Genomic DNA, 20,001 nt, shown 5'->3' with positions numbered 1-20,001 from the left:
TGACTAGTGTGAGCGCGCGTTTGCGTCTCCTAGTAACCGCCGCTCACCACTACTAGACTGGCTCGCTCCACTCCTTTTCTTTCTGCCTCTGCATCTTAGCTCCCAACCCCTCCACTACACCCCTTGATGAGATGTGGAGGCAAGCCCCCTCTTGAGTCTACCCAAGGATCCCCTCTCAAGGTGTGGGAGACTTGGTTGCTATGTGTCTGTGCGTACACACCCTATTCCAGCCTTTAGGATTACCTGGAAGCACTGCCCCAGCATGGGTGCAGTACTCAGTGGTGCCTGACCAGGTCAGGGGCGCCACACTTACACAATCCTCTATTCTGTACATAACACTTGACACAATCCCTGTTCTGCATAGAATACACAATCCACTGTTCTGCACAGAATACACAATCCACTGTTCTGCATAGAATATATAATCCACTGTTCTGCATAGAATACACAATCCACTGTTCTGCACAGAATACACAATCCACTGTTCTGCACAGAATACACAATCCACTGTTCTGCACAGAATACACAATCCACTGTTCTGCACAGAATACACAATCCACTGTTCTGCACAGAATTCTGCACAGAATACACAATCCGCTATTCTGCACAGAATACACAATCACTGTTCGGCACATCTGCACATAACATTTACACTAGCCACTATTCTACGCATAATAATACTTAAACGAAACACTGTTCTGCTAATAACATTACTTACACATCCATTATTCTGCATATAACACTACTTACAGAATATACCTCATTTGCTGTAGAATTTTAATTGTTGCATTTACACTCAAAATTTACAAAATAAATTGCAGTACAAAATTAGAGAATGAGCTTTAAACAGACCGCAGTCACTTACATCTTACAAAAATGTGCAGCTAAGTGTAGTCATGCTACATATTTTCAAAACTACAGCATGCTCTTTCTGTCTTGGAAATGTGGATTTTCAAAAGAAGAGAATGAGAGAGAGTCCAGCTCGCCCATCTGTAAGAGTGCCCTGGATGAAAAGGTCCAACTGGATACTCCACAAAAAGAGATACAGCACTTCTTAAGCATCAACTTTTATTTCTTCAAGCTAAAAATAAATTATAAAAAGGAAGACACAAAGCAGCAGTGTACGTGTTTCGAGTCTAAAATGCCTCTTAATCAAATTGTGACTACGAGGTATTTTAGCCTTGAAATGCGTAATCTGCTGTTTCATATCTTCCCTTTTTGAGATTTTCACTATACAATTCATTTATTTCATGTAAGGAGGGAAGCCTACAGCCATAACTGCACCAAAATTTCCAAACTTAAAACATATTAAAATTTCATTGTGTATTTAGTGTAAATTTTTCATATAGGAAAAATGAATGTGTGTAAACATTTCTAGAGCTAATCAGTGTGGATCAGTGAAACACAGAAAGGGATATGTCACAGGCGCACCACAACCTCCCACACAGCTGATTGGCTTCCTTGTAACCATTCATTATAACCCCCTTTACTACTTCTATGGCTCTTTCTATTCTGAAAATCATTTTGTAAAGCCCTTTAATAAACCAAAAAGCTAAGAATTATATATTCTATGTAATCTACCCAAATAGATGTGCATTTGCTCTAAGGTGTTGTTGTAGAATGAGTAATAATCTAAATTTTGTGTTTTTTGAGAGTATTCAAATAAAAGATGCTTTACATTTTTAGTGTCTCTTTTCTTCATTGTTTTGGTTATTTTTGCCTATCTTTGATGCAAACCTGTTTAGTATGGACTTGGATCATTATTCTTATGTTCGGTTATAAATATAGAAATATATATGCTGAGGCTTTTTTGACATGACCGTTAGCTGTCAGAATGTAGAGGAAACTAGTACTTGTGTTTGATGATACACTCATAATCACTTATAATAGCTGTTATTCGTCACACAGTTCTCCCACACATGCACGCTTGGCTTTACTGTGCATTCACTTGTTCTAATAAGAAGAGAGGAATAATCCAGACGATTGCTTATTTTCATCTGGATTGAACATGTTAAAATCCTACATGATGCCTCCTTCATTTCCCCAATATCTGCTCTAGGGGGAGAATTCTGGTACTGCCATTAGATAAAAATACCACTAAGAGGCTGCCACTGATAAAAGTATCTCGACTCAAGTAATGTCCATGGGCACTGTTTGTAACGTCATCTTTTTTATTGTGCTGTTTATTGTACAATTTATAACCAATAAAAGCATGGCATATAATAATAATGAAAGGACAGTTGCACTCTAAAATGCTAAAACATGCAAACAATGAATGCAAAAATATAGACATGCATTATTGCTTAAGGAAATGTAGGAAAAATTGAGGTATTTAGCATACAAAAATGGCCACAGGTGATTTTATTCTTCAGTAGCAGGTTCCTATCTACCCATCCACATTGAGGTTTATAACTCAAAAAGAGGCTCAGTTTAGTTTAGGTTCCCAATAATGAGATATGCCTTGACGTGGCTACTAGGCAGATATTAAATGGCCATTTTTAAGACTAAAAATCTTAATTTTTCCTACATTTCCTTAAGCAGTAATGCATATCTACAATGGGTACGGAAAGTATTCAGACCCCTGTACATTTTTCACTCTTAGTTTCATTGCAGCCATTTGGTAAATTCAAAAAAGTTCATTTTTTTCCCATTAATGTAAACTCTGCACCCCATCTTGACAGAAAAAAACCCAGAAATTTGCAAATCTATTAAACAAGAAACACTGAAAAATATCACATGGTCATAAGTATTCAGACCCTTTGCTCAGTATTGAGTAGAAGCACTCTTTTGAGCTGGTACAGCCATGAGTCTTCTTGGGAATGATGCCACAAGTTTTTCACTCCTGGATTTGGGGATCCTCTGCCATTCTTCCTTGCAGATCCTCTCCAGTTCTGTCAGGTTGGATGGAGAACGTTGGTGGACAGCCATTTTCAGGTCTCTCCAGAGATGCTCATTTGGTTTTAGGTGAGGACTCTGGCTGGGCCAGTCAAGAATGGTCACAGAGTTGTTCTGAAGCCACTGCTTTGTTATTTTAGCTGTGTGTCATTGTCTTGCTGGAAGGTGAATCTTTGGCTAAGTCTGAGGTCCAGAGCACTCTGGAAGAGGTTTTCTTCCAGAAGGATATCTCTGTACTTGGCTGCATTCATCTTTCTTTCAAATGCAATCAGTCGTCCTTTCCCTGCAGCTTAAAAACACCCCTATAGCATGATGCTGCCACCATGTTTCACTGTTGGGATTGTATTGAGCAGGTGATGAGCAGTGCCTGTTTTTCTCAACACATACCGCTTAGAATTGTCACCAAAAAGTTCTATCTTTGTGTCATCAGACCAGAAACTCTTATTTCTCATTGTCTGGGAGTCCTTTGGCTATGTGCGCACGTTGCGTAATTACATGCAGTTACGCTGCGTTTTGTAGCGCAGCGTAACTGCATGCGTCCTGTGTCCCCTGCATAATCTATGGAGATTGTGCAGGGGCCGTGTGCACGTGGCGTCTTAGAGCGCAGCGCTGCGGCTACTGCCCGAAGCGCGCGTTCTAAGAAGTGACATGTCACTTCTTCCGTGCACTTTGTCGGCAGCCCCTGCTCTGTCTATGGCAGGAGCTGCAGGCAGAGCACATGGAATCGACTTTTTTTTTTTCACTACGGACATTTTCGGCAGTGATTTGAAGCGCACGTGTGCTCTTCAGATCACTGCAGAAATTTCTGCAATGAAGTATGCAACGTGTGCACATAGCCTAAATGTGTTTTTTTGCAAACTCTATGCGGGCTTTCATATGTCTTGCACTGAGGAGAGGCTTCCGTCGGGCCTTTCTGCCTTAAAGGCCTGACTCGTGGAGGGCTGCAGTAATAGTTGACTGTAAGGCTTTCTCCCATCTCCCTACTGCATCTCTGGAGCTCAACCACAGTGATCTTGGGGTTCCTTTCTGTCTCTCACCAAGGTTCTTTTCCCATGATTGCTCAGTTTGGCTGGACAGCCAGGTCTAGGAAGAGTTCTGGTGGTCCCAAACTTCTTCCATTTAAGGATTATGGAAGCCACTGTACTCCTAGGAACCATGAGTACTCAAGAAATTCTTTTGTAACCTTGTCCAGATCTGTGCCTTTGCCACAATTCTGTACCTGAGCTCCCTGGGCAATTCCTTTGACTTTATGATTCTCATTTGATCTGACATGCACTGTGAGCTGTGAGGTTTTATATAGACAGGTGTGAGCCTTTCCAAATCAAGTCCTATCAGTTTAATTAAGCATACCTGGACTCCAATGAAGTAATAGAACCATCTCAAGGAGGATCACAAGGAAATGGACAGCATGTGATTTAAATATGAGTGTCTGAGCAAAGGGTCTTAGGACTGTGATATTTCAGTTTTTTTGTTTAATAAATTTGCAAAAATATCTACATTTCTGTTTTTTTTCTGTCAAGATGGGCTTCAGAGTGTACATCAATGAGAAAAAAAAACACTTTTTGGAATTTACCAAATGACTGCAATGAAACAAAGAGTGAAAAATTTAAAGGGGTCTGAATACTTTCCTTACTCATTGTTTTTCTTACATCCATTGCTTGCATGCTTTATCATTTCAGAGGCAACTGTCTTTTTTTCTTATTACAGTATATGTCATATTGAGTTTTGCACCTGTTCAGACTGCATTTTGAAAGTGCTGTCAGCCTTTTTTGTCTAAATAAAAGCATGGATCATAAAAGCATGGGCAGTCTATGTGAATAAATTAGTAAATATAGTGAAATTGTTATAAACATGTGTCCTCTCCAATAAACTCTGCTAGTCAGTAAAAATAAGGTAAATATAATGCATATATAATACATTAATATAACCATTTCTGTACAAATTCCTAGCTTTTATGGGTTTTGGGAATTACATACTGACATTGTCTTTTTTTATGATTTTGCTAAAAATAAAAAGCTTCAATTAAAAAAAATAGCTCAAAATAATACCTATTACTTACTAATACTTACAGTATTTAATTGCATTTTAAAATGTTCTACCTTCTATTTTCAGGAATTTGTAATGATTGTCGTGTTCGGGTTGGAGTATATCATTCGAATATGGTCTGCTGGTTGTTGCTGTCGCTATCGAGGATGGCAGGGAAGGTTAAGATATGCCCGAAAACCATTTTGTGTAATAGGTAAGCATGGGACAAATTGTGGACAAGGACTGCTTGAAGGAAATCTATCTGTAGGATCAACCCTCTGAAGTAGAGATGAGTGGAACCGTAGAAGTTTTGGTCCTACAGATTTAGTTGGACTTTAGATAAAGTTCAGTTCTGGACCGGGACTTGACCTGAACCACATTGGAAGTCACTGATTGGGCAGTTTGGGTCTCCAGCCACATGCAGGTGGTCATAAAAACAGCATTTCCGGGTGACGAAGGGCGGGGTTTTTTCTTTTTTCTTATTTTTTTTGTAGACACTACATTCGATTATGGCGATTTTACCCCAGTTCAAGCCATTCAAATGCTGCAAGTGGCTTGCACTGGGCAGAGCACCGAGTGTACCCGAGCACAGCAATTCTCACTCTAGTGGTTTACATAAGTAACGCTCCCAAACTCAAAAACTGATTTTTTTGGTAAAGTCTGTGTTCAGTAAGAACACCGAACTTTAAAATTCGAGTCTGCTCATCTCTACTCCATGACAATCTATATATCTTATTCCAAAGAAATGCACTTTTTAAATATGTAAATGAATTATTTAGATTTGGGTTGGACATAGATCTACATGGAGCTATTTTTATATGAAAGGGAGTGTTACGACTGTAGACATGTAGATCAGGAGGAAAGACTGTTAGTCATTACATGTCTCACTGGTAATGCCCCCTTTCATGTAAAATAAGCTCTGGAGGCAGATTCTCATTCAGATCCATGTCTGGCCCATAATCTTGAACAGTTAATTTACATTTTTAAGAAAAACTCTGATTTCTCTGGAATAAGACATGGGATTGCAGATATCCAGGTATCATTTTATTCAACTTTCCATGACCTACATCCTCACATAGTTGGCTTAGGATGGTTTATTTACTGACAGATTCCTTTTAATGGCAACAGTATGTATGACAGATGTAAGTGTGCCATAGGTATTCATGCTAGTGACAGATAAAGACAAGAATAACAAAAAGAAACACCCATTTATTATTTATGTGTTATGTCACAGCAAAGCAATACATTCTTTCTCTCGCTTGCTGTAAGGTTTCTGATATTGCTAAATCATCGCTGTTACTACCAGAGCTGCCTAAAGCAATATAGAGAATCTATGCCTGTTGCATCCTGACGAGAGCCTATTAAAAGAGAGCTGCAGGGAAGCTTAGCTAAATATCAATGAGGATTGTGATGCTGTGTTCAGCGAAGCTTGATTGGAAATTAATACAATGATAGACAATGGGATCCTATGTCACGATGTGAAATATCTGGTACATAATTGCAATAAATGCATTTTGCCCTATTGGGTTTTTTTAGATTAATACTTGATAAAAGTCTTTCCTAAACCCTGACATGTCTGGTTTAGCAAAAACTTGTATTCCCCATGTAATAACAATTTTGAAGCATCTGTTCTTAGAAATCTGTAATGTTCATCAGTAAGGCTCTTTTCCCACATGTTCAGCATTGTTCATCAGACATTGCTGTCAAGAGGATTTCCATATTAAATTCTTGGACACATACATGAGAAGTCTTCTGCAGGGTGTATGGAGTGAGCTCAAGAGCAGAGACCATTCCCTAGTAAATATTGGATGCATTATACAGCCATCCACTGCCAGTGACAGAAGTTATTGGAGCTAGCTAAGATTGCTGCCATTAACCATTTAGATGCCACTGTCAATCACTGATAACAGTATTTAAATGGATTGAATGACATTGCGCTCATGCACTGGCTGTCATTGCCCCTCTTTGATGCATTTTCAGGGAGTTGATGGGTTCCCATGGCAGCCATGGTCCTGCTGTAGGCCTCTATGACTGCCATCTTAGTCCTCTTGTGAAGACCAGCCATACCGAGTAAAATTATTAAAAAAAATAAGAATTATATTTAAAAGTTTAAAACAACCCACTCATTTACACTTAAAACAAATGAAAATATAGAAAATAGACAGTGCCTTGAAACATTATTCCTATCTCGTAAACATTTCCACATTATTCATGTTACATCCACAGACTTAAATGTATTTTATGTGATATACCAACACAACATTGTAAGTATTTGTGATACATGGTTTTCTAAGTATTTTAAAAATATAAATCTGAAAATTGTGGCGTGCATTTCTATTCAGTCCATACTTTGTAAGACCACATTTTGCTGCAATTAATTTTACAGGTCTTTTGGGATATGTCTGTCATGGGTGTGTCATGCATGACAGACAATCCTGTAGTTTCCGGTTGTAGAAGGTGGCAGCATTTGGCTACAAACATTGCTCTCTGACTTTCCCTTTTTCCCTGCTTGGGGTGTATCTCTTTCTGTTTAGGGCCTTGCGGATTTCCTCACCTTTTCAGCTGTTAATCTTTAGCACTTCCCTTTGTGTGTTTCAATTCCCTCATTCCCCCTTTACTTTGTGCTGGTGATAGGTCTAATATCCTTAAGATGTCTTCAGTGCAACCAGTCAGCTTGTATTCATCTGGAGAAACTTTGTTGTTGTTACAGTTCCTCTCATTGAGTCATCTGGAGATGTTATTTGTTTACTTTCCCCGTGTGTATTTCCCTGCATGTTTTTTAGAGCTTCACCCCGGCCACTAAAACACCCTAATGACCGGGCCATTTTTTGCAATTCTGACCAGTGTCACTTTGACAGGTTATAACTCTGGAACGCTTCAACGGATCCTGGCGATTCTGAGATTGTTTTTTCGAAACATATTGTACTTCATGTCAGTGGTAAATTTAAACCGATAATTTTTGCGTTTATTTGTGAAAATTTAGGAAATTTTGTGAAAATTTTGAAAATTGCGCAATTTTCAAACTTTGAAAATTTATGCCCATAAATCTGAGAGATATGTCACACATAATAGTTACTAAATAAACTTTCCCACTTGTCTACTTTACATCAGCGCAATCTTCGAAACAAAATTTTTTTTCGTTAGGAAGTTAGAAGGGGTCAAAGGTCATCAGAAATTTCTCATTTTTCCAACAAAATTTAGAAAATAATTTTTTTTAGGGACATCACATTTGAAGTGACTTTGAGAGGCCGAGGTGACAGAAAATACCCAAAAGTGACCCCATTCTAAAAACTGCACCCCTCACTCTGCTCAAAACCACATCCAAGAAGTTTATTAACCCTTTAGGTGCTTCACAGGAACCAAAGCAATGTGGAAGGAAAAAATGAAAATTTTACTTTTTAACACAAAAATGTTACTTTAGCCATAAAATTTTCATTTTCACAAGGGAGAAAAGAGAAAGTGCACCCTACAATGTATTGTGCATTTTCTCCTGAGTACGCTGATACCTCATATGTGGTAAAAATCAATTGTTTGGGCGCACAGCGGAGCTCGGAAGGGAAGGCGCGCCATTTGAATTTTTGAACGCAAAATTAGCTGCACTCATTAGAGGACGCCATGTTGGGTTTGAAGACCCCCTGAGGTGCCTAAACAATGGAGCTCCCCCACAAGTGACCCCATTTTGGAAACTAGAGCCCTCAAATAATTTTTCTAGATGTTTGGTGAGCACTTTGAACACCTGGGGGCTTCACAGAAGTTTATAACGTTGAGCTGTGAAAAGAAAATAATTTTTTTTTACAACAAAACTGTTGCTTCAACTAGGTAGCTTTTTTTTCACGAGGGTATCAGGAAAAAATGCACCATAAAATGTGCATTTTCTCCCGAGTACGCAGATACCTCATATGTGGTGGAAATCAAATGTTTGGACACACGGCAAGGCTCGGAAGGCAAGGGGCGCCATTTGAATTTTTGAGTGCAAAATTAGCTGCACTCATTAGCAGACGCCATGTCGTGTTTGAAGACCCCCTTAGGTGCCTAAACAATGGAGCTCCCCCACAAGTGACCCCATTTTGGAAACTAGAGCCCTCAAATAATTTTTCTAGATGTTTTGTGAGCACTTTGAACACCTGGGGGCTTCACAGAAGTTTATAACGTTGAGCCGTGAAAAGGAAAAAAAAATTTTTTTATCACAAAACTGTTGCTTCAACTAGGTAGCTTTTTTTCGCAAGGGTATCGGCAAAAAATTCACCATAAAATTTATAGTGCATTTTTTCCTGAGTACGACGATACCTCATATGTGGTGGAAAGTAATTGTTTGGGCGCATGGCGGGGCTCAGAAGAGAAGGAACGCCATTTGACAGCAAAATTGGTTGGAATCATTAGCGGACGCCATGTCACATTTGGAGACCCCCTATGGTGCCTAAACAGTGGAACTCCCCCACAAATTACCCCATTTTGGAACTAGACCCCTCAAGGAATTTATCTAGATATTTGGTGAGCCCCTTGTACCCCCAGGGGCTCCACAGAAGTTGATAACGTTGAACCGGGAAAATTATTTTTTTTTTTTTAACCACAAAATTTTTGTATCAACCAGGTAGCTTTTTTTTTTTTTTACAACGGTAGCAGGAAAAAATGCACCATAAAACGTATTGTGCAATTTTTCCTGAGTACGTAAGTAATTGTTTAGGCACATGGTGGGGCTCAGAAGAGAAGGAACGCCATTTAACTTTTCAAACGCACAGACGCGGTGCACTGATCGGCCGCTGCAGGATGCATGGTCAGATGAGATACAAAAAGCGTTGGGTATACGGAAAAAAGTCACGCCAAAAATTGAGCAGGAATGCCGATCCGTTATGTGCATCCCTGATCAGCGCTCGGCGGGACGCACGGACGGATGCGATACAAAAAGCATCGCGAATACGGAAAAAAGTCAAGCCAAAAATTGAGCAGGGATGCCGATCCGTTAGTGCATCCCTGATCAGCGCTCGGCGGGACGCACAGACGGCTGCGATACAAAAAGCGCCGCGAATACGGAAAAAAGTCATGCCAAAAATTGACCACGGATGCAGATACGTTATGTGCATCCCTGATCAGCGCTCGGCGGGACGCATGGACAGATGAGATACAAGAAGCGTCGGGGATATGGGAAAAAAAAGTCCAGCTGAAAACTGACCATGGATGCAGATCCGTTATCTGCAACCCTGATCAGCGCTCGGCGGGACGCATGGACAGATGAGGTGTAAAAATGGACATGATACAAGAAAAAAAAAAAAAAGTTATACTCACAGTACCAAGAGGATCACTGACCAGAGTAACAAGAAGGCAGTGAGATGGACAGCTTTACACGAGCAGCAGGCAGGACAATGGACAGATCAGCAGGAAGGATCCAGCGATGGAGGCTGATGTGATCGGGCCAGTTAAGACCTCGGACGACCCGTGATGGCAGGTAAGAGGACGTCGGGAGGGGGGGGTGGATTTGCAGAGGGGGATGGGGAGAGGGGGGGGGGCAGAGAGGGAGAGCAGAGGGGGCGGAGAAGCAAAGCCAGAAGGAAGGAACTTTGGAAGCAGAATAGAGATGACAGAGGAGGCAGGCAAATCGCGTGGGGAGCAGATCGGGATGCCGGGGGGCAGATCGGGCGTAGGGGGGCAGATCGGGGGTGCCTTCACGGGAGCGCGCAGGGGCCTTCACGGGAGCACGCAGGGGCCTTCACGGGAGCGCGCAGGGAGCGGAATACTTACCATTGGAGCAGGAGCGGTGACATCAGATGCGGCGTCTGCGGCGGCAGCAGCGGTGGCGTGGTACCAAAAGTACCAGCCAGTGCATGCTGCAGACATGTTGGGGGAGGGTCCCCAGACCAGCACAGGCCTGGGGAGGGCGGCCACCTGCAGATCACACCGCCCCACTGCACACTGATTGGAGCGATTGCGCGTCATAGCACGATCGCTCCAATCAGTGCTGCAGGGGCTGGGGGCGACATGTTTGAGATCCATCTATGATCTGCTGTAGCTGCTACAATAGATCATAGCAGGATCTCACAGTATCGCACTAATTCGGGCATTATTTTTGCCAAAATTAGTGCGAACGATGTGGTTGGCGGTTCAGATTTGAACAGCCAATCACATCGATCGCCGCCACCCCCCATGGGGTCAGGCAAAGGTCCCCTGCTGTAAGAAACAGCAGGGGACATCATTTGAAAGCCGTTGCTATGGCCACAGCAATCAAATGAAGTTTAGGCAGTAAAATTACGTCCCTGGTCGTTAAGTCACGTTAAAAATAGGACGTAATTTTACTGCCCGCGGTCGTGAAGGGGTTAATGGGGTTGACTAGGCGCTCATCCCATCCGTTCCCTACCTAGGAACTATTTTTGGCTCAGCCCGGTCATGTATCTTTTTCGGCGCATAGATGCGGGACCTATCTAGGGTGGTGATGGAAGCCAGGAGCCAGTCGTAGGTTTCATCAGGGGTCACCATCTCCCCCTTATCTAGACACAGTGCTTACCTTACCTTCGCTTTCGCCATTCTCTTGGTACTTTCCTGTACCTAGCGTGACAATGTCTCTACCAGATTTGCACATCTAGAAGCTGAAATTTTTGCTTATACTGCTTTGCAAAATAGCTCTAGCATGGTGAGATTGGATGCAGTGTATCTGTGAGAAGCAATTTCCAAGTCTTGGCACAGATTCTTAATAGGACTTAGGTATGAACTTTGACACAGCCATTCAAACACATGAGTATAGTTTGATTTAAACTGTTTAATTATAACTCTGGCAATATGTTGTTGTCTTGCTTGAAGGTGAACCTACACCCAAGTCTTAGGTCTTTTGCAGCTTCTAACAAGTTTCCCATCAAAATTGCCCTGTATTTAGCTCCATCCATCTTCCTATCAACTCTAATCAGCTTCCCAGTTCCTGCTCAAAAAAAGCATCTCCACAGCATGATACTGCTGCCACCATGTTTGACAGTGGAGATGGTGTTTTCATAGAAATGTGCAGGGTTAGTTTTCCACCACAAATAACATTTTGCATTTAGTACAAAAAGTTCTACTTTGGTCTCATCTGACCAGAGCACCTTCTTCCACATGCTAGCTATGTCCCCTAAATGGCTTTTTGCAAACTGCAAATGGAATTTCTTATGGCTTGCTTTGAAAAATGGCTTTCTTCTTGTATTCTTCCGTAAAAGCCAGAATTGTGGAGTATACAACGAATAGTTGTCCTGTGCACAGATTTTCTCACTTGACCTGTGGATCTCTGCAGCGTCCCTAGAGTGACCATGGGCCTCTTGGCTGCTTCTCTAATTAGTGCTTTCCTTGCTTGGGATGTTAGTTTAGGTGGACAACCATGTCTTGGAATTTTTCTAATTGTGTCACTCCTCCATCTATTTTTAGATCATGGATTGAACAGTGCTCCGTGAGGTGTTCAGAACTTGAGCTATTTTTTAAGAAATTAACATTGTCTGGTGGGTTCCTTGGTTTTTATTACGCTGTTTGATTCCTAATGTTTTTTCAAAAAATAGCTTTCTTCTAATTTTTTTTTAGATAAAGGCCAGATTTGTGGCGTATACGACTAATAGTTGACCTGTGGATATATTCTGTTACTGGACCTGTGGATCTCTGCAACTCCTCTAGAGTGACCATGAGCCTCTTGGCTGCTTCTCTAATTAGTGCTCACCTTATTTGGGATGTCAATTTAGGTGGACAGCCATATCTTTGTAGATTTGCAGTTGTGCCATACTCATATTTTTGGATGATGAATTGAACAGTGTTTCATGAGATGTTGGCATTTTTTTTATAACCTAACTTTGCTTTACTTAACAACTTTATCCCTGACCTGCCTGCTGGGTTCCTTAGTTTTTATGATGCGATTTGATATTTAATCCCTAATGTTCTAAAACCTCTAAGGGGTACTTCTCATATAACGAGATCGCTAGCGAGATCGCTGATGAGTCACAGGTTTTGTGACGTAATAGGGGTCTCACCAGCAATCTCGTTATGTGTGACACTAAGCAGGGACCTGGCCCCTGCTGTGAAATCGCTGATCGTTACACACTGTTCTGGTTTATTTTCTTCAAAGGCGATTTCCTGCTGGGCAGGACGCATCGCTGTGTTTGACACTGTGTGACAGGGTCCCAATGACAGCAGAGATCTTCATACAGGTCGCTACTGCAACCTGTATCATTACTGAGTCGTTGGTAAGGTCTGACTGTGTGACATCTCACCAGCGACCTCCCAGCGACTTACCAGCGATCCTTATCAGGTCACATCGTTTTCGGGATCGCTGGTAAGTCGCTAAATGTGACGGGGGCTTAAGGCCTTCACACAACAGCTGTAGTTCTAAAGCGAATAAATTACACACAGTTGGATCAATTTACTAATTAGTTGACTTCTATAGGCAATTGGTGACTCAGCTTTTTGTTTGGGATATCAGACTACAGAGGACTGAATACAAATGTACATCACAATTTTCAAATTTATATATTTTTTAAATATTTAGAAAACTATATCTTTTCTTTTATACTTCACAAATACTTGCTACCGTATCTTGTGTTATATCACATAAAATTCCAATAAAATTCCAATAAAATACATTTAAAAAAACTTGTCATGTGAAAAAAAACACCATTTATATGCAGGTTTTTTCATGTGACAAGTTTCCTTTAAGTTTGTGGGTCTAATTTAAAAAATGTGAAGAGTTCACAGGATATAAATACTTTTTCAAGCTACTGTATCATCATGTACATAACATTTCAATTAAAATATAAAATAATTTAAACTGCAAATGTAAAAGGAAAGTCCTAACTGCTTTGTTTCAGTCACAGCAATTCCTCCAAAAAATGTAATAAAAAGTTATCAAAACTTGGAATATAAAGCAAAATGATATTAATGAGTTAATGAGCTCACACGAGAGTGTAACACTGCTGAGTGCAATTTAATTTAGCATGAGAATGAAATTAAAGCATGCTGCAAGTGCATCTAATAATATGATGACACGCACCCATACAAGTCCATGGGTGCAAGGAAATCATCAGACTGCACTGTCATCCAAGTGCACTCCGATATATGCCAATACAAGGGCCAAGGGAGAAGATGGAAAAATTAAGTTCTCCATCTTCTCTGCAATTGTGCTACAATTCTCGCATGTGAGAGAATCGGAGCACTGTGAATGACACTTGGCTAAAACTCAGATCGGAGTTTGAACCGAGTGTCATTAGCATAATTGAGCCAAGTCTCTCGCATAAGAAAACATATGCCTGTGTGACCCCAGCCTAAAATCTGGAGCTCAGTATGCTAAAAAACAAGCCAAAATACAGATCCATCTATGAAACGATAAAAGAATCTGGCAACACAAGGATATTTTTTTTTTTTAGAAAGTTCTGATTGTTTTTAACTACTAAAAGTTATAATCCTCATGTTTTGTATCCTGTATCATCATACTGACCTGTAGAATGGTATTGCCAGGTCATTTTTTCTGCACAATGAGCAACATAAAAACAAAAAACAATGTCGGAATTGCAGTTTTTATTACCATTTCATTCCACTTGGATTTTTTTTTCCATTTTTTAGATTATTATGTGGTAAAGTGAATGGTCAATAGAAATAAAAAAATGTTGGCTTTTAAAAGATTGGGAGAAAGAAACAAAATATCAAAAACATCAAAATTATAGAGGCGTTGGCAACATTTGTATGCTACTAGTGAGGTGTGCCTGCTCAGGTCTTTGAATCCATTGCGCAGGTACGAGAGTTCCTTCACTTATATATACAGCACAGAGCATGTATAAAACATTTTTTCATATGTATTCAGGGGAATCTGTGAGGATATAAAGGGGTTGTAGGAATGTCACTCACATAGTCTTAAAGATTGATGGGCATGGTTGACAGATTAACTTTGAAGGGACCCTGTCACCAAGTTTCCCCAATATAAATTAAAGCCACCACCTTAAATTGTCTACTGCAGTCCATCTACATGTATATAAGCTCACAACTGCCCTTGCATATTGCAAAAAAATACCTCTGTGCCATATACTAATTAGCACAGTGCCACTCAATGGGCATCGGTTGTCTGGGCCTCATCTATCAGCAGAATCACCATGCTCATGCTTTAATTGATGTGGATGACACATCCTTCATCATCTACAGGGATTAGTGACTCTTGTGCATGCATCAGTGCCTATTAACCAGAAGTGAAGTCAGAGATGGTGCATGCGCGTTACAGAACTTTCTTCTGCCCTATGTAGGGCTCAGTGAAGTGGCCCAAGATTGGTAGGCCTCAGTGGATGATGAAATGCACATCATCCACATCAGTCTAGGCAGAAGGACATAGGTCCTTGCTCTAGAGGAGGTGCAGACTTATAAAAGGTATTTTTTTGTTATATTAACAGGGAGATGGATTAATAGACTGTGGCGATATACGAGTTAAAGGTGGTTGTTTTAGTTCATATTGGGAAAACCTGGTGACAGGTTCTCCTTAAAGGGAACCAACCAGCAGGATTTTCATATGTAAAGTAAAGCCAGTGCTATACTGGTATACGATGCTGAATGTAAGCATAACTTTTGTTCTGAGATTGGATGTTTTATTTCAGAAATATGTGCAAGTAAAGTTTCAAAAATGTACTGCTATTTGATTGACAGGTGCAACAGAATATCTAATATGTGGGTCGGGTTTTGCTATCTATTCCCTCCCCTGTCTGCCTCTCTGGCCTTGGTAGATGTTAGACTGTATGGGCTCCTTCCAGATATGAATCCTACAGCCATTATAGCACTGGCTTTACTTTCTATATGAAAATCCTGATGGTTGGTTCACTTTAAGGATAGACGCTTCAGAATACAGAGTTGTAGAGAGAGTTAAAGAAAAGTTTCCTTTAGATAAGGGCATCATTAATAACATGCAATTGTGCCCAATAAGCGTGGCCCTTAAGTGCCAATTATGAGCAAGAAGTGAAATGATTGTGGTGACTTCTGTAAGATCAGTAAGGACTCGGAGTAGCTTTTAATGAGTGGATCCCAGAGGGCACAAATTTCAAAGCCCAGTCACACCAGACCCATATTTTTGAGGTTGCTGCCAGTATTTATACTTTAGAATCCCATAGATGTATATAAGCGAACTAACCAGTATTGTGTTGAATGGATTATTTTCTAGATATCATAGTTCTTATTGCTTCTGTGGCAGTTGTGTCTGCTGGATCTCAGGGAAATATTTTTGCTACATCAGCACTTCGAAGTCTTCGATTTCTACAGATCCTACGTATGGTGCGGATGGATCGGAGAGGAGGAACTTGGAAGCTACTAGGTTCTGTTGTTTATGCACATAGCAAGGTAATTCACTACCATATACTCAGGAAACTACTTAATTTCACATAAATGTAGAAATAAAAAGGGAATTGATGTTTGTACATAATCTACTGAACATACATTTCTGGTAAATTAAAGGGATGATTGCATTTAAACAACACATTTTTCAACTCCTTGTCCTATCAAGAAATATAGCCGTCATAGATGGTTTGAAAGAGCAGAGAACCATGGCAAATAGTAGCTCCTACTATAGCAAACATGACTCACATATGAGCTTTTATGGGGTTGTTTGGTCTTAAGCTACAAGTCTTCAGTCACTCTATGTGTCACTCTGTGACTGCAGACTTGTGAATCCTCACATCGCGGACATTGTGCGCCATGAGGGTTCTTCAGTGCAGGCATTGGGAGCGGGTGGTCGTGTGACTGCAAGTATGTAAGTGTATTGAGTGAGGCCAGACAGTCTAGTGGGAATGTGGCAGACATTGTGCATGTTGCATGCTTGCGGTTAGAGTTGAGCGAGTACCTAACTATTCGTACTCACTATACTCATAACGAGTACTGTCTAATACTCGCGTATTCATTACAAATAGCGTGTGCAATTCAAGTCAATGGGGAAAACTCACAAAGTAACGAGTAACCTGAATGCCGTACTATTTGTGCAAGTAGCGAATAGTGTCGAATTCAGGTTATCGTTACATTGCAAGTTTTTCCCCATTGACTTGCATTGCACATGCTTTTTAGAACAAATACCCAAGTATTAGACAGTATTCATTACGAGTATAGCGAGTACGAATAGTTAGGTACTCATTCAACTCCACTTGCGGTCACTGTATCCTCTGTCCACAGAGTGACTGCAGGCTTCTAGCTCAAGACTGGACAACAACTTAAGTATGTATTCTATCTGTGGGTTTAACTTCTGCAGATTTAACACATGTTTTAGTTGGTCTCTGAAAAAACATGTTGTATCCGAGTGCTATCCATTTTCAACTGATGCTAGACGAAGCTTGGGAAACCTCAATCAGTTAATTTATTCATACAAGAAAACAGATGACACAGACCAAAAATGGATGAAAACTGCATCCAGCACATTCATTAAAACTGGTCTGGGTTTTTTTGTACAAGAATAACAAATTACATAAATTCGACCTTATCCATCCGAATTATTTAATTGAATAATACATCTTCCCAGCAGTAGCTGATGGAGGGGACATGTATGGCTGACCGCAGTCACTGCGGAGGGCTGAGACAAGGCCCACTGCTGTCGTCTGAATCACTGAGTCAGTTTTAACATAAATAGGAATAGAAATACAAAAATCGTTTAATTCGCTCAGCTTCCATTTCTGCATCACAAACCTGTCCCTAAAGATTAATCCAAAGTAATGAACAAAATTAGTTCTTGAATCTTTTATGAAAAATTTCTGCATGCAATACATAGAGATCACATTATTGCTGTTGTTATAATTAATAATCTTTGCATTTATGTGAACTTTGAATCTGGGAATTTTGGAATTTTAAAGGGAGCCTGTCACCAGGTTTTTTTCCTTATGAGCTACGGCCACCACCAGTGAGCCCTTATATACACTGTGTGCAGAATTATTAGGCAAATGAGTATTTTGATCACATGATAATTTTTATACATGTTGTCCTACTCCAAGCTGTAGAGGCTTGAGAGCCAACTACTAATTAAGTAAATCAGGTGATGTGCATCTCTGTAATGAGGAGGGTTGTGGTGTAATGACATCAACACCCTATATAAGGTGTGCTTAATTAACAACTTCCTTTCCTTTGGCAAAATGGGTCAGAAGAGAGATTTGACGGGCACTGAAAAGTCCAAAATTGTGAAATGTCTTGCAGAGGGATGTAGCAGTCTTGAAATTGCCAAACTTTTGAAGCATGATCACCGAACAATCAAGCGTTTCATGGCAAATAGCCAACAAGGTTGCAAGAAGCGTGTTGGGCAAAAAAGGTGCAAAATAACTGCCCATGAATTGAGGAAAATCAAGCATGAAGCTGCCAAGATGCCATTTGCAACCAGTTTGGCCATATTTCAGAGCTGCAACGTTACTGGAGTATCAAAAAGCACAAGGTGTGCCATACTCATGGACAGGGCCAAGGTAAGGAAGGCGGAAAAACGACCACCTTTGAACAAGAAACATAACATACAATGTTAAGACTGGGCCAAGAAATATCTTAAGATTGATTTTTCAAAGGTTTTACAGACTGATGAAATGAGAGTGATTCTTGATGGGCCAGATGGATGGGCCAGAGGCTGGATCAGTAAAGGGAAGAGAGCTCCACTATGACTCAGACGCCAGCTAGGTGGAAGTGAGGTACTGGTATGAGCTGGTATCATCAAAGATGAACTTGTAGGACCTTTTCGGGTTGAGAATGGAGTGAAGCTTAACTCCCAGACCTACTGCCAGTTTCTGGAAGACAACTTCTTCAAAACATGATTTTCATGCAGGACAATGTCCCATCACATGCATCCAACTACTCCACAGCGTGGATGGCCAGTAAAGGTCTAAAAGATGAAAAAATAAAGACATGCCCCCCTTGTGCACCTGATATGAACCCCATAGAGAACCTATGGTCTTTCATAAAATGTAAGATCTACAGGGAGAGAAAACAGTACACCTCTCGGAACAGTGTCTGGGAGGCTGTGGTGGCTGCTGCACGCAATGTTGATCATAAACAGATCAAGCAACTGACAGAATCTATGCATGGTAGGCTGTTGAGTGTCATCAGAAAGAAAGGTGGATATATTGGTCACTAATTTTTTGGGGTTTTGTTTTTGCATGTCAGAAATGTTTATTTCTAAATTTTGTGCAGTTATATTGGTTTATCTGGTGAAAATAAACAAGTGAGATGGGAATATATTTGGTTTTTAATAAGTTGCCTAATAATTATGCACAGTAATAGTTACCTGCACAAACAGATATCCTCCTAAGATAGCCAAATCTAAAAAAAAAAAAAAAAATCCAACTTCCAAAAATATTAAGATTTGATATACAGTATATGAGTCTTTTGGGCTGATTTAGAACATAGTTGTTGATCAATAATGAAAAAAATCCTCTAAAATACAATTTGCCCAATAATTCTGCACACAGTGTACAGCATTCTAGAATACAGTATATAGGAGCCCAGGCCACTCTGTATACCTTAAAAAGACCTTTATACAGTGCTATGCAGAAGTTTGAGCACCACTGGTCAAAATTACTGTTTTTGTGAACAGTTAATTAAGTTGCAAATGAAATGATCTCTAAAAGGCATAAAGTTAAAGATGATACATTTCTTTTATATTTTAGGTAAGAACAAAAAAGAATATTTTCATCTTTAACATTTTAAAAACTACAAAAATGAAAATGGGCCAATGCAAAAGTTTGAACACCTTTGGAGATTTGTGTGCTCAGATAACTTTGACTATCATTTCAGACCTTAATTAGCCTGTTAGGTTTGTGGCTTGTTCATTATCATAGTTAGGAAAGAGCAGGTGATGCAAATTTCACAGCTTTATAAAAACCCAGCTTCCTCTAACCTTGTGCAAATAAAACAACAGCCATGGATTTTTCAAAGCAGCTGCCTAGCACTCTGAAAATCAAAATGGTGAAGGCCCACAAAGCAGAAGAAAGCTAGAAAAAAATAGCAAAGTGTTTTCAAGTTGCCCATTCCTCAGTTTGAAAAGTAATTCAGAAATGGCACTTACAGAAACAGTGGAGGTCAGGATAAGGTCTGGAAAACCAAGCAAAATTTCTGTGGGAGCTGCTCGTAGGATTGGTAGAGTGGCAAATCAGAACCTTCACT

At 40.2% G+C, this 20,001-nt stretch overlaps 1 protein-coding gene across 4 annotated transcripts in view; it reads left to right on the top strand.

The window, feature by feature from the left end:
- Positions 1-20,001, top strand: part of KCNQ5 (potassium voltage-gated channel subfamily Q member 5) — an 894,563-nt gene that overhangs the window by 623,379 nt on the left and 251,183 nt on the right. For all 4 annotated transcript variants that reach the window (XM_075340207.1, XM_075340208.1, XM_075340210.1 and 1 more), the window contains exons 3-4: positions 5,008-5,134; positions 16,049-16,224. In XM_075340207.1, coding sequence (XP_075196322.1) covers positions 5,008-5,134; positions 16,049-16,224 — 303 coding nt within the window. The remainder of the gene's footprint in view (positions 1-5,007; positions 5,135-16,048; positions 16,225-20,001) is intronic.

This window comes from Anomaloglossus baeobatrachus, chromosome 3, assembly GCF_048569485.1.
Source record: "Anomaloglossus baeobatrachus isolate aAnoBae1 chromosome 3, aAnoBae1.hap1, whole genome shotgun sequence".
Classification (NCBI taxonomy): Eukaryota; Metazoa; Chordata; class Amphibia; order Anura; family Aromobatidae; genus Anomaloglossus; species Anomaloglossus baeobatrachus.
The sequence above is the reverse complement of the archived record's forward strand: the minus strand, read 5'-3'. Positions and strand labels throughout refer to the sequence as shown.